Consider the following 15517-nt stretch of genomic DNA (forward strand, 5'->3'; position numbering starts at 1 on the left):
CAAAATGCTAACAAACCAAAGTCAGCAGTACATTTTAAAAAAATTATTCATCATGACCAAGTGGAATTTATCCCAGGGATACAAGAATGGTTCAACATACACAAACCGATCAGTGTAATACATCATAGCAACTAAATGAAGGGAAAAACCATATGATCATTTCAGTTGATGCTGATAAAGCATTCGATAAAATTCAACATCCCTTAATGATAAAAATCCTCAAAAAACTGAGTATAGAGGGAACATACCTCAATATAATAAAAGCCATATGCAGCAGACCCACAGCGAATATCATACTGAATGGGGAAAACTGAAAGCCTTTCCTCTAAGATCTGAAATAACAAGGGTGCCCACTATGCTGAGTAGCAACATAGTACTGGAAATCCTAGCTAGAGCAATCAGGCAAGACAACAACATAAAGGGTGTCCACATGGGAAAGGGAGAAGTCAAATTGTCCTTGTTTGCAGATGATATGACCTTATATTTGGAAAAAACTAAAGACTCCACCAAGAAACTATTAGAACTAATCAATACATTTAGTAAAGTTGCAGGATAGAAATTCAACATACAAAAATCATTAGCATTTCTATATGCCAACAGCGAACAGTCTGAAAAAGAAATCAAGAAAGTAATTCCATTTATAATTGCTACAAGTAAAATAAAATACCTAGGAATTAACCAAACAAGTGAAAGCTCTCTAGGATGAAAACAATAAAACACTGATGGAAGAAACTGAAGAGGACACCAAGAAATGGAAAGATATGCCATATTCATGGATTGGAAGAACTGATATTGTTAAACCGTACATACTACCCAAAGCAATCTACAGATTCAATGCAATCCCAATCAAAATACCAATGACATTCTTCACAGAAATAGGAAAAAAATCCTGAAATTTATATGGAACCACAAGAGACCTAGAATAGCAAAGCTATCTTGAGCAGAAAGAACAAAACTGGCGGAATTACATGATATGACTTCAGATTGTACTACAGAGTTATAGTAACCAAAACAGCATGGTTGTGGCATAAAAACAGACATGCAGACCAATGCAACAGGATAGAGAACCCAGGAACAAATCCATACATCTACAATGAACTCATATTTGACAACGGTTCCAAGAACATACACTGGGGAAAAGACCATCTGTTTAATACGTGGAGCTGGGAAAACTGGATAACCTTATGCAGAAGAATGCATCTAGCCCTCTCTCTCTTGCCATACAAAAAAATCACATCAAAGTGGATTAAAGACTTAAATCTAAGACCTCAAATTATGAAACTACCAAAAGAAAACATTGGGGGAAACTCTCCAGGACATTGGACTTGGCAAAGATTTCTTGTGTAATACACCACAGGCATAGGCAATCAAAGTAAAAATGGACAAATGGGATCACATCCAGTTGAGAAGCTTCTGCACAGTGAAGGAAACAACCAGCAAAGTGAAGAGAGAGCCCAGAAAATGGGAGAAAATACTTGCAAACTGTCTACCTGACAAGGGATTAATAACCAGAATATATAAGGGCCTCAAACAACCCTGTAGGAAAAAAATTTAACTAATTTAATCTAATTAAAAATTGGGCAATATATCTGAATAGATGTTTCTCCAGAGAAGACATACAAATGGCAAACAGGTATATGAAAAGGTGCTCAGCATCATTGATCATGAGAAAAATGCAAACCAAACCTGCAATGAGATATCATCTCACTCTAGTTAAAGTGGTTTTTATCCAAAAGACAGACAATGAAAAAATGCTGGGTGAGGATGTAGAGAAAAGGGAATCTTCATATACTGTTAGTGGGAATGTAAGTTAGTACAATCACTGTGGAGAATAGATTGGCGATTCCTCAAAAAACTGAAAATGGAGCTACCATATGATCCAGGAATCCCACTGCTAGATCTATACCCAAAAGGAAGGAAGTCAATATATTGAAGAGATACCTGCACCCCCATGTTTATTGCAGCACTGTTCACAAGAGCTGGGATTTGGGAGCAGCCTAAGGTTCCATCAGCTGATGAATGGAAAAAGAAAACAGTACATATACAGAGTGGAGTACTATTCAGCCATAAATAAGAATGAGATCCTGTCATTTGCAACAACAGTGATGGAACCAGAGGTCATTTTGTTAAGTGGCATAAGCCAGGCACAGAAAGACAAACTTTGTGTATTCTTATTTGTGGGAGGTAAAAATTAAAACAGTTAAACTCATGGAGATAAGAGATTAGAATGATGGTTGTCAGAGGCCGGGAAGAGTAGTGGAGTGAGTTGGGGGAGGAGGAGATGGTTAATGGATACAAAAAATATGTGAAAAGAATGAGTAAGACCTAGTATTTGCTAGCACAATAGAATGACTACAGTAAAAAATAGTTTATACATTTTCAAATAACTAAAATAATTGGATTGTTTGTAACACAAAGGATAAATGCTTGAGGTGATGGATACCTCACTTACCTTGATGTGATTATTATGCGTTGTATGTTTGTATGAAAATTTCTCATGTACTCCATAAATATATACACATACTCTGTATCCACAAAAATTAAAAATAAAAAAATAGTAACAAAGTTTTTCTAAGTTTAGTTAAAAGAGACCCAGGAATAAAAGGAAAGGTGAACTAAGAAAAATGTATGTTAAAAAGAAATATAAGAGAAATAAGCTATGTATAAGAGATACAGGCCAGGCGCCATGGCTCATGTCTGTTATCCCAGCACTTTGGGAGGCTGAGGTGGGTGGATCATCTGAGGTCAGGAGTTCGAGACCAGCCTGGTCAACATGGTGAAACCCCATCTCTACTAAAAACACAAAAATTAGCCAGTTGTGGTGGTGGGCGCCTGTAATCCCAGCTACTTGGGAGGCTGAGGCAGGAGAATCACTTGAACCTGGGAAGCAGAGGTTGCAGTGAGCCAAGACTGTGCCACTGCACTCCAGCCTGTGCAACAAGAGCGAAACTCTGTCTCCAAAAAAGAAAAAAAGAGATACACATATAAGACATAAGGGAAATAGGCGGGGCGTGGTGGCTCACGCCTGTAATCCCAGCACTTTGGGAGACCGAGGCGGGTGCATCGTGAGGTCAGGAGATCGAGACCATCCTGGCTAACACGGTGAAACACTGTCTCTACTAAAAATACAAAAAATTAGCCGGGGGTAGTGGCACGCATCTATAGTCCCAGCTACTCGGGAGGCTGAGGCAGGAGAATCGCTTGAACCCAGGAGGTGGTTGCAGTGAGCCGAGATTGCACCACTGCACTCCAGCCTGGGTGACAGAGGGAGACTCCATCTCAAAAAAAAAAATGGGGGGGGCGGGAATATAGGCCAAAAGCAGAAGCAACAGTAGGGAAGAGCTGGCAGGATGGTTTACAGGGCCGCGGCAACCAGTGGCTCTGGAAGTGCAGGTAGTGCAGGCAGCCCTGTGAGACTGGAAGGGCAGGTGGAGGGAAAGCGCAAAGGTGAGTGATGGAGGGGAGCCCACCTATTGGAGAGCTTCATGGGCACCACTCGCAGCTGTGTGTTCTGCTGGCAGGGCAAGTGACAGTGTAAACAGGGCAGGCAGGGGTTCATGTGACTTTGCCTTTTGCTTCTGGCGCCCGTTCAGGTGGGGCTCTTGGGAGTTGATGAGGTGGTGATTGAGCAGCTAGAAAGCAGTGTGGCAGGTTTTTCCTGTCACCTACCAGAGAAGATGGTGGCCGGAGGTGGCGCTTGCAGAACTCTTAGGGCCACTGAGGAAGAAGGTGGAGGAACACCCAGCCTTCTGGCTTGAGTGCCTCCTGTGTGTCATAGAATGATCTAGATCCTGTGGGGGCACGTGGAGCAACAGGAAAAACTTGCAAGACGTGTGGGATGAGTGCATGGTCATCGGGTATCACGTGTGAAGCTGGGGCTACGTATGGGCCGTAACTTCTCATCTTCTGGATAGTGTTAGACAAGGAAATCCAGCTCAGGATCCCATTAGTACTCTTGTCTGCTCTGATCGCAGGTTGAGCTGATGTCTTCATCTTTTGTTGGTTGCTGTTAAGGAATGACGATGCGTTTATGGTGGAAAGAGTGTGGGGCTGAGAATCTGGAGGCCAGGGTCAAGTTCTGACTCTGCATTTATTATCTGTGTGACTTGGTGCAAGTGTAACCTGTCAGTGTCTGCGTCCTTATTTGTCATTTGGAGGCTATAATAGTGATGTCTGCCTCACAAGCCCTGGGTTGTCATGGGGATCAGTTGTGGGTATGTGAGTGTTTCATAAATTGCAAAGCTCTGCCGTAGCTGATGATACCTCTAGACTTCTAAATGCTTTGGGGAAAGTGTACCTGGTTATTCCTTATTCTTCTCACAGTGCCTCCAAAGTGTCAGTGATACTCAAGAAATGCTGGTTGAGTGTGAGTTTACTGCAGCACTGAGCAGTTTCCAGGTTCCATTTTCCAGTGGCCAGACCCTCTCCTTGTTCACACTGTTGGATGAGGGAGGTAGAGCTGGAGCATCGGACTGGCCTATGGAACAGACGTAGTGGCCATGAGGAGGTGGCGATGTCTGGAGCAGTGTTAGCCATGCAGTGTGATAAGGATCACACACTCTCACGTGGTTTCCAGTCGCTGGGCACAGAGCTACCTTCAGGGTGGCCCAGCTTCAAGTTCAAAAGCAGGAGGCAGACTAGGGGCTGTTTCCATTTCCTGTCCTCCCAGTTCTCTTCCACTGCACAGCCCATATATGCATGCCTGCATGCCACCCCTCACACAGACTCTCCACCTCCTTAGTGAGGCCACAGTTCTGACTCCTGGTTATTTCTCGTTTCCTTAACTCTCCGTTGCTACCCCCAGCCCCATCCCCTGCTGTGGACCCTGGAGAGGCACTGTCTGCCTCTGCCTCTGTGGGCCCAGGTGTGTGTTGGGTGTCGAGCTTGCAGTGAGAACTGGTTTGCTGAGCCTTGGGTTTTTTTGCATCTGCTGCAGGTCATCTTCCACGACGTTGCTGTGCTGACGGATAAGCTCTTCCCCATCGTGGAGGCCATGCAGAAGCACTTCAGTGCTGGCTCGGGAACCTACTACAGTGACTCCATCTTCTTCCTCTCGGTCGCCATGCATCAGATCATGCCCAAAGGTAACCTGGGCTTCCAGGAGCAACAGCCCCTGGGTGTCTGACTTTTGCATCCATTTCCCTGGTTCCAACACTGCCCAGGCCCTGTATCAGAGAGAAGAGCTCCACTGAACATGGGAGAGTGGACGAGGCAGCCAAACCAAGCCCTTTGTATCACCGAGCTTCCTACACCAAGAATCAAGGGCAGGGCCTTGGTTGCCTAGCTCCCAGGGTCCATTTATGAGGACACAGGGGGGGGTCTCTGGGCTCTGGCCTGGACTCTGCCCCTTGCACTCGCCCCCTTCCTTCCCCACTGCTCAACCCCCATACTGTGTGTGCTCATCTGAAAAATGGTAGGTTGGTTTAGATGATCCTCCATCCCAATTTATGATCTTGTTCTGTCTAGTTTGAATCTGTACTTACCTGATTTTAAAATAGCAAATCTAGATGTGAGAGGTGCAAATTATGACCATGTAGGACTTCTGAAGAAACTCTGATGCGCAATTAAAAGGATTTTCTGGGTGTCTGTCTCCAGGAAAGAGAGATGCATCATCCCGTGTGTGATAGGTCCAGCTTCTGTGGAATTTCTGGCAGGTCTGGTCATGCTTGGACTAGAAGTCTTGGAGGGTCTAACTCCTGGAATGTCTCTGGTTTCTGGGATCTCCCTACAGCGATCCTTGATGGGTTCTGGAGCCCTAGATATTGACCAGTGTGTTAATCTGTTCTCATGCTGTTCATGAAGACATACCTGAGACTGGGTGATTTATAAAGGAAAGAGGTTTAATAGACTCACAGTTCAGCATGGCTGGGGAGGCCTCAGGAAACTTACAAACATGTCCTTCTTCACATAGCGGCAGCAAGGAGAAGTGCCAAGCAAAAAGGGGAAAAGCCCATTATAAAACCGTTGGGTCTCATGAGAACTCACTAGCATGAGAAGAGCATGAGGATAACTGCCCTCCCATGATTAAATTACCTCCTACCAGGTCCCCCCCCCCACCACATGTGGGGATTATGGGAACTACAATTCAAGGTGAGATTTGGGTGGGACACAGCCAAACCATATCAACCAGTTTCTGGCCATGGTGAGCCATGTCCTGAGCCTCTTAATGGTGAGAAGGGGTGTTTGGGGCCTTGGGGTAGCAGTTATCTGAACTGTGGCTGGTCGAGTTTTCCAGCAGTTTCCAGACCGTGCAGGTCCTGGTAGCCCAGGGGACAGTGGGCCATATGGTGGAGGCCTGCTCCTCCAGCAGACCAGAAGTGAAAAAGAAGGTGCCTGGTGAACCAGGGACTCAGGAGTTGAGAGTTGAAGCTCCATTCCTGTTGGGAGGTTGTCCTGGCACAGGGAAAAAACAAGCCCATGCATTCTGGCTGGGACTTTGCAGGCAAGTTCCAGCACCCTGGAGGCCTCTGAGTGTCCTGCTTTGTTGTGAGGCAAGGGCTCAGGGGGCTCCACTGGGCAGGAGTCTGAAGAACAGAAGAGACGAGCTCACCAACAGGGCCTAGGGCAAAGAACTAGCATTGGTGATCCTTTGCAGTGACCCAGGTGCAGCTCCATCAGCTCCACCCAACCCTTCTACCCGTCCTGTGGGGTTACAGGTAAGGCTGAGGAGTTGCAAGACCTGCCCAGGGTTATATAGCCTTTTAAGTGGCAGAGCCAGGATTGGAACCTGCTTCTCCACATAGTTACTTCTACCCCATCAGGTGCCCCGCACGTGACCTCTCTGGACAGCCCAGTGCAGGAGCTGTGGGTGGCTCAGGCTTGAGAAGGACGTGGTTCTGTTCTAGATTCTAGCAGGCAGACCGGTGGAGGTGTTGCTCACAGCTCCGTCATTAGCCACCTACGTGCCTAGGGCTGAGCCACTCTGTCTCTCTTGGCCTCACCAGTTTCCCCGACTGTAAAATGAGGGGCCGCAGCAGTGAGCTATTTCAACTTGCATTCTGAAGAGCCCAGGACTTGTAGGAATCCCCACCTAGGGGTTTCTGTAGTCCTAGGGAGCCAGGGGGAGGCATCCCTGCCCTCCCTTCACCTCCCTCCCTCCTGCCTCTTTCCCTCTGTCAGCTGTTAGGTCCCTGCCCATCACGTAGGCGGGGTTATGCTTTGGAGTACCCAGAGGGAGGTGAAATACAGCTCCTTGTGGTTTGTCAGGGAAGAGAAAATTCTTCTTCCTCCAGCTCTAGGACAGCCCGGCAATGAATTGTGCAGGGACCGATAACAAGAGTTAGGGACTCTTAGGCTGTTCTGGGAGAGCGTGAGAGTTATGCCAGGAAGGTGCTCTGGCCCTCTCTGACTTAGCCCTGTCCAAGAGCCTGGCACAGCTCAGGGGGGTGGTGGTGTCTGCAGAGAAAAGCCTTTGGCCAGAGCTTTGCAGTCAATGCAGTAAATGGACGCATCATCGGTGTCCCTCCAGGTGTCCTTCCAGGTGTCCCTCCATCGCTGTCCCTCCAGGTGTCCCTCCAGGTGTGGGCCCCGCCCTGCGAGGGGCGTGCATCAGGAGTTGGGGAAGGAGTTATTTTAGATTTGCCTCCAGCCGACCAAACACCCTGTCTTTTCTGGGGTTCTTTAGGGGAGTGATAATGTGCTTCCAAGCAATTCTTTTTTTTTTTTTGGCAGAGTTTCGCTCTCGTTGCCCAGGTTGGAGTGCAGTGGTGTGATCTTGGCTCACTGCAACCTCTGCCTCCCGTGTTCAAGCAAGTCTCCTGCCTCAGCCTCCTGAGTAGCTGGGATTACAGGCATGCGCCACCACACCCGGCTAATTTTATATTTTTAGTAGAGACGGGGATTTCTCCATGTTGGTCAGGCTGGTCTCAAACTCCCGACCTCCACCCACCTCAGCCTCCCAAAGTGCTGGGATGACAGGCGTGAGCCACCGTGTCCAGCAGCAATTCATTTTTATGTGTGCCCCAAAGCCTCTTCCTAAGAAAAGAGTTATTAGGAGTTACTAAAATTTGATAGTCATAAAATGAAATGAGCGGTCCTTGAGTTTCCTGTGGTGTCTGGGGCGTGTCCTGCCGGGAAGTCTGGCCTGGCACACTTGGCAGCCCTGGGGAGCTCCTGCCCAGATCATTTGGAATTCCTGCTATTTTTGGAAGGACACTTTGTTTCCAGACATCATTCGTGCTGTCTTGAGTTTGTCATGATTCTTAACTGCTGCCTTTTTTGCATCCATTGTTTTTTAATCATAGAAATGAGTGTTGTTTTGTGCTTTGGTTGATGGTTTTGTGGTGGCGTAATTGCTGCATTCTTGCTACTTAGGCTATTCCGTTTCATAGCGTTTATTTTTCTCCAGCAAAGTGAGAATGGAGTATGGGTGGAGCCTGAACCCTTGGTCTCACCCAGGAGGAGTGGGTCAGGAAAACCTGGGCTCCTCTGAGTTCCTCCTGGAGGTCCTGTCTAGTGTTTGCCCTGGAAATCAAGATTCTTGATCTGTGTCCTCTCGCTTTCCCTTCTATAGCAGGAGGGTCATCCTTCTGTATCTAAACTGCTTTTAAAGTATGCTTACTTTTTTTTTGTTGTTTTTTTTTAGACAAAGTCTCCCTCTGTCGCCCAGGCTGGAGTGCAGTGGCACGATCTCGGCTCACTGCAACCTCCACTTCCTGGATTCAAATGATTCTCCTGCCTCAGCCTCCTGAGTAGATGAGATTACAGGCGCCCGCCACCATGCCCGGCTAATTTTTTTTTGTATTTTTAGTAGATATGGGGTTTCACCATATTGGCCAGGCTGGTTTCGAACTCCTGACCTCAAATGATCTGCCCGCTTTGGCCTCCCAAAGTGCTGGGATTACAGGCTTGAGCCACCATACCTGTCTATCGTTATTAATTCTTTATCTTCATTATATTCCCAACATGTAGCTTTTTAAAAATTTAGGCAAAGTAGGAGTTACACTGTATATTCAAATCATTCTGAGTCTTTTTTATAGATCAAGATTTGAAATTGAATCTTCATTTCCACCCCCCAGCATGAAAGAAATTATACAAATGAAGCTGTGTCATGATTTTTTCAGTTAATGGCTCACGTCCCCATTTTCTGTGTAATGACAGTCTTTGAAAATTTTTCGAATGGTTTTATTGAGTAGATGAACCTCAGTTCACTTTCTCATTTCCCTGTTCTCAGCTAGCTAGATGCTTTCTATTTTTTCTAATATCATAAATTATACGACAGATATCCACATGCATACAGATTATTTTCTCTAATTAGGATTCTTTCCTATGATAGCTCCCAAGGTAGAATTAGTGAGCCAGAGGTGACCCTTACAAGGCCAGGGTGTGTCAACCCCCAGCTGCCCAGGGTTGTCAACTCACACAGGTGAGGTTCTGTGCAGTTTTCCAGCCTATTAGTGTCTGTACAGTTCTAAGCCTGTTAGTGTCTGACGTCTCACGTGGACCACTTCACGCAGCCACTTAAAAGCTTCAAGACAGTGGCTGTCCCCACTGGACAGGAAAGGAAAGGGAGGAGCTGACAGGTCAGGCCAGTTCTCCAAGTTCTCCAGCGATCTGTGTCCTCCCTGCCCCTTGGAGTTCTCAGTCCGGAGCTTATGCCCATTCTGATGTCCAGACCTGGACCCCCAGCCTCTTACACATGCCCAGCCCTGTGAAGCTTACAGGACTTGGCATCCTTGCCTGTCTTCTGGGCCCCATGTCACAGCCCTGCAGAGGGGACATGGCTGTGATAGGGTTGGGCTGGTCAAACCCATGAGTTTTGCCCTGATGGCCCCGTTAGAGCAGCAGTGCGCAGAACCACATCTGAGCAAGGGCCTCAGGAAGAACGAAGGGGCCCTGCCAGGCGGGACATGCTGGCTCTGATGTTGATCAGAGCTTGTTTTTCTCTTCACTGCTTGTTGGGGGTTCACATGTGGCCGGTCTCGCTGCTCACACGTGCCTGCCTTTGTGCCCTCCGCAGACACAGCCACCCTGCTCTTCACCCACATCCACAGAGCTTTTATTTCCATTTGTCTGTGGTGTTGGGTTTGTCGCCACTGGAAGCATCTTACGCAATGGAAAAGAAAACATCTTTTGCCGCACTGGAGCTGGAGGGAGCCAAGGGCAACTCCTCCAGGACTGCCAGCTTCCCGCTCCTGGGTCACACGGCCTGAGGCGCTGTCGGCTCCAGCACAGCAGCGTGGGCTCTGCTACGGTGTGTGCTGTGTGATTGTGTGGGTTTTCCCTGAGCAGGGCAGGCAGGCCTCCAGACAAGCGGCAGGGCTCTAGACTGGCCAGAGGCCCCCAGGAGACTCTCCTGTCGTCGCCCATACACCCCTGGAAGGCTCTGCTGTCCTGCGGTCAATCCTTTGTCAATACCCAGCCTATACCAAGCACTGCTGTTTGCAAGACGTGGTGCTGGCCACCCTCGGTGTCTCAGAGATGTTTGCTAGTGCTGCTGCTTCATGGGCTCATGTCAGTGGGGCAGGTGGCATGGTCCAGCAGTGAGGGCAAACAACATGAAGAGCCACCCAATGCTGAGGGCTTCGGAAGAGGACAGGTCACAGGCATCTGCAGGAAGAAGGAAGGCTTCCTGGAGGAGGTGGCTGTGAAATTTTCTCCAACTTGCCTTGTTTTTGATGACCTTGACAGTTTTGAGAAATACCAGTCAGCTGTTTTGTAGAGGGTTCCCGAATTAGGATTTATCTGATGTTTTTCTCATCATTAGACCGAGGTTGTGGGTTTTTGGGAGGTTATGGGAGGAATGCCGCAGAGCAGGAGAGCTGTTTCCTTCACACCGCATCAGTGACACACCACATCCTATCCAGGGTACGTGGTTTATCACTGTTGCTGTTGACCTTGATCACTGGGCGGAAGTGTTTGTCAGGTTTCTTCGCTCTAAATTCTTCTTTCCCCCTCGCCATACTGTATTCTTTGGAAGGAAGTCTCACTATGTAGCCCATGCTTAAAGAATATGGATAGTCACTTTTCAAAGGTCACGTGTCCCTCGCTTGGGCCCCATCACACACATCCTGCTGGTAGTGTCTGCCTCCTGACAAGTGCCACTGGCCATGGGCTGTGGGAGCCCAGAAGTTTTGAAGGACCACTTCACCATTCCATGCGATAGGCTCCGTTCATTGTACCGCATGGGGCTGTGCGTGGCTGCGTCTGATGTCTCTTGGTGTCCAGTGTAGGGAGCACTGAGGCAGGCAGGTCTGAGCAGGCCGAAAGGGGGATTGGTGTATTAGAGAGAGTAGGAGTCCAGGCTCAGGACCGGACAGAGCTGGGTGCAAATTGCAACACTGTGACTCTCAAGGTCAAGGCTTTGTGATCTTGGGAGGTTACTTAAAAGAGACCCTGTGGTGTCGTGGTTAAGAGCATGGGCCCAGCCAGGCGCAGTGGTGCATGCCTGTAATCCCAGCACTTTGGGAGGCAGAGGTGGGTGGATCGTCTGAGGTCAGGAGTTTGATACCAGCCTGACCAACATGGTGAAACCCCGTCTCTACTAAAAATACAAAAAAATTAGCCAAGTGTGGTGGCGGGCGCCTGTAGTCCCAGCTACTCAGGAGGCTGAGGTGGGAAAATCACTTGAACCCAGGAGGCAGAGGTTGCAGTGAGCCGAGATCACACCACTGCCCTGCAGCTTGGGAGATAGAGCAAGACCCCATCTCAAAAATTAAAAAAAAAAAAAAAAAAAAGACGTGGGCCCTGGAACCAGTGTGCCTGGATTCATGGCAGCCCCATCACTGAGTAGCTATGAGACTGTGGCCAAGTTACTGAACTTCTCAAGTTCTTGGTTTTCCCATTGGTAAAATGGAGATAAGAACTCTTCATGTGTCATGGGGTTGTTATGAGAATGGAACAAGTTAGTTTGTGTCACCGGCTTGGAACAGTGCACAGAACTTAGGTTCCCCGATTGTTAGCTTGGCTCCTCTCTGGACTGCAGTCTCCTCATCTTTCAAGTGGTGATAGCACAGTTCTGACTTGAGAAAATTAAGATGGTACTTAGCACTGTGCTTGGCACATTGTAAGTACGCAGTCATTGTTGTTAGCTGTTTCAGAGGTGATGTGAGTCCTGCCTCCAAACAGCACCAAAGAGTGTGGGGCTAGAGTTATTCAAAGACTCTTAGACCACCCACTTTTGCCTTTTGGGAAGAGCTTCTGATGGGGGTAAGCAAATTCTCTGCAAGACACGTCACCTCTTGCTCCTTATGTGATAATTGCCAACTCTGACCTGCCTTCCTTTCAGGTTCATGTGAGCTAGAAATAAAGTAATGCTGCTGGCTCACGCCTGTAATCCCAGCACTTTGGGAGGCTGGGGTGGGTGGATCACTTGAGGTCAGGAGTTCAAGACCAGCCTGGACAACGTGGTGAAACCCCATCTCTACCAAATTAAAAAAAAATTAGGCGTGATGGCACATGCCTGTAATCCCAGCTACGCAGGAGGCTGAGGAATGAGAATCACTTGAACATGGGAGGCAGAGGTTGCGTTGAGCCTAGATCGTACCACTGTACTCCAGCCGGGGCAACAGAGTAATAGAGTGAGACTCTGTCTAAAAAAAAAAAAAAAAAAAAAAAAAAAAAAAGTAATGCTGCTAAAACTGCTTCATATCTCCCCCAACCCTGCCCTTCACCCCCAGCTCCCAGCATCAGAGTTTCTGAAATCTCCATGACATCTAGCTTGTGATTATTACCACCATCAGCCCCAGCCTGCTCATGTTTCCTACGGAGAGATGTATGGGAGTGGATAAAAAGACCAGACAAATGCAAGCGGTTATAAAATCCCTCAAAAGATAGGATTTGGGCCCGAGCCTCCTCTGCCCGCCTCTGTTGAAGCCTAGTATGACGCTTGCCATTGTAGAAAAGAACAGCAAAGCCAGCTGGCAACAAATTGGGGTGGCCCCAGCCAGCTCTCCTGGCATCCTGGGTGTTACCCCGTCGAGAGTCCTTATTTCAGTGTCTGTCATGGGGGCCTTACTGTCTTGAGGCTGCAGGCAGATGGCTGGACTCTTTCAAGGACATTCGTGGGTCCACTTTGGGTCAGTGTTGCTGGGTGGCAGAGGCTGATGTAAGATTCGGGTAATTGACACTGGATGTTTCTTAGCCTAGGTTCACAGGCCTGCATGAGAAGGAATTGAGGCAGGGCCAGAATGTCTGCAGGCTTGGGGCAAAATCCACATGGGAAATTCTAGACCGGCAGCTCCTTCCCTCCCTCACTCCCTTCCTCCTTCCTTCTTTCCTTCCTTCCTGCCTGCTTGCTGTGAAACACTGAGGTCAGTGTGTGTGTCCTCTTTGCAGAAAGCCTTTAAAATACCATCTTCTTAAGTAAAATTTGACAAATGTAGTAAAAGCCATACTGAGTTTTCATTTCTTCTGTACTTTTTGTACTTCTTTTCACTGCCATGAGAGGTCTTAGTATTCTCTACTGTTCTTTTAGATCAGTTTCATAAAACAGAGGCTTTTAAGGCTGGTTTATAGAACTTCGTAACTTTGTTCAGTTTAAACTGAATCAGGAAACTGTTCAGTAATCAATGTTTAACCGTCATGAGGTAGACGTGTTTCTAAGGGGAGGCTTCCTGCAGGGGGATGTGCGTGCCTTCTGGCACCTGGGGTGCGGTAGATAAGGATTGGAGATTCCAGGGCAGCCTCTTCTCTGCCCCTACCCCCATCAGCCTCAGTACCAGGAGAAAGCAGACACAAGGGCTCCCTACAATTGTGAATGCCGTGTTTAGACGGTTTTCCAGCGTCTGAGATCCTGGCTGTGAAAGGGGCTGATGGCACATGCTGGTTGCCATAGTTAGCCCTGTGGCCCCTGCTTGCTTCAGAAGGGAGTGGTCTGAAGATTGACGGGGTGGGGGCTGGTTTAGTGTGGACGTGGGTGGGGTCGGCAGGCCTGGGAGTGAGTTCTCACTCTGCCCTTCAGTGTCCTGGCTGGCTGATGTAGGGGAGAGGGAGAGCCTCCTCCCTCCCTGATTCTACCCTATAGGAGTGTGGAATAGAATGTGACTCCAGGACCCTCTTTATTAGTGAGCGTGGTCCCATGCATGTAGGGGGCTTTCCTTCTTTCTGGAGTTTTCTTCTTAGCCCTGAGTCAGGAGAAGTGAACTGTAACAGGGATGGCCTCTGCAGAGCAGAGCTTTCTGCTCTCTTCTCTACCCCTTATGCAATCCGGGCTGGAGGAGACTAAGGTCTTGCTCAGACTTTGAGCCTAAGCCACATTCTCTAACCTGGTTTACCAGAGAGTTCTGTGTTCCACCCCAGTGACGCAGGGGACAAAGTGGCTTTTGAATCTTTCACCTGCGATGGCTCCTAATGTTTTGGTTTCAGAAACCAAAATAACATCTGGTATTGCCTAAACCCCCCGTGACTCCTAACACAGATCTCGAGTGAAAACCCTGCCTTCTCTGACAGGCATTCTTTGTAAAATGGGGATAATGACCTGTAAGACTCACTGGGGTTGTGAGGAGGACTGACCGAGATACTGTGTGAAAAATCCCAGGGCCTGGTACTGAGAGATGCTTGGTAAGTGTTAGATAGTATTAGTTACTTTTCCTCTGGGTCAAGTACATGTCAGCAAACCAAAAGCTCTGATAAGTACTGCAGTAAAAAACATTTAGCTTTGTGTAACCAACATCGCTTAAACATGACTGACCACAGAATGCCTTTCTGACGAATACCTATTCACATTCTGAGAGCAAGTTGTTCCACAGTACTCACTTTAAGAAATGCTGCCCTCGCCTGTCGCAGTGGCTCATGCCTGTAATCCCAGCACTTTGGGAGGCCAGCAGTTTGGGAGGCTGAGGTGGGTAGATCACCTGAGGTCGGGAGTTCAAGACCAGCCTGACCAAAATGGAGAAACCCTGTCTCTACCAAAAATACAAAATTAGCTGGGCGTGGTGGTGCACGCCTGTAATCCCAGCTACTCAGGAGGCTGAAGCAGGAGAATCGCTGGAACCCAGGAGGCAGAGGTTGCGGTGAGCCTAGATCGTGCCATTGCACTTCAGCCTGGGCAACAAGAGCGAAGCTCCGTCTCAAAAAAAAAAAAAGAAATGCTGCCCTCAGATAAAGGTAATAAATAACACTTGAGGGTAATAAATAACACTTGTGTAGCTCTCTGTTGGGATGCAGGTGTGGGCAGGAAAGCCTCAACTTCCAAGCAAAGCTACCTCATATCAGTCAGCCTTTCCTGCCCCCTGCCAATAGAGCATGTCGTTGGGTGTGCCATTTTAATTATTCACTTACTCGGTTGTACTTCCAGATTTGAAATAGCTTTGGGTTTGCCTTGGACCCAGAGGCATTGGGAGGACCTTCCCTGGATCATGAATTGTGGTGGGGGCCCCGGGGACAGAGTTGTTGAAGAGGAGGTATGTGTCTGGTGGCACACCGTGGGTGGAGCGCCCTCGCAGCACTGACCGACAAGTGGTTTTTTTCAGAGGATCTCAGCCCAGAGGGTGACCGAGGGTTCGCGACACCAACCCCCAAGGGAACCGGGCCTAAACACCTTGGAACAGCAGTCCTCAGCCTTTGTGGCACCAGTGAC

The 15517-nt window shown here is 48.2% G+C and overlaps 1 protein-coding gene across 3 annotated transcripts in view; it reads left to right on the forward strand.

The window, feature by feature from the left end:
- The window catches only part of XXYLT1 (xyloside xylosyltransferase 1), a 200314-nt gene that overhangs the window by 40891 nt on the left and 143906 nt on the right, over nucleotides 1-15517 (forward strand). For all 3 annotated transcript variants that reach the window (XM_010356724.2, XM_030937061.1, XM_030937067.1), the window contains exon 2: nucleotides 4937-5084. In XM_010356724.2, coding sequence (XP_010355026.2) covers nucleotides 4937-5084 — 148 coding nt within the window. The remainder of the gene's footprint in view (nucleotides 1-4936; nucleotides 5085-15517) is intronic.

The sequence above is a fragment of the Rhinopithecus roxellana genome, chromosome 1 (assembly GCF_007565055.1).
Source record: "Rhinopithecus roxellana isolate Shanxi Qingling chromosome 1, ASM756505v1, whole genome shotgun sequence".
In the NCBI taxonomy this organism is placed as follows: Eukaryota; Metazoa; Chordata; class Mammalia; order Primates; family Cercopithecidae; genus Rhinopithecus; species Rhinopithecus roxellana.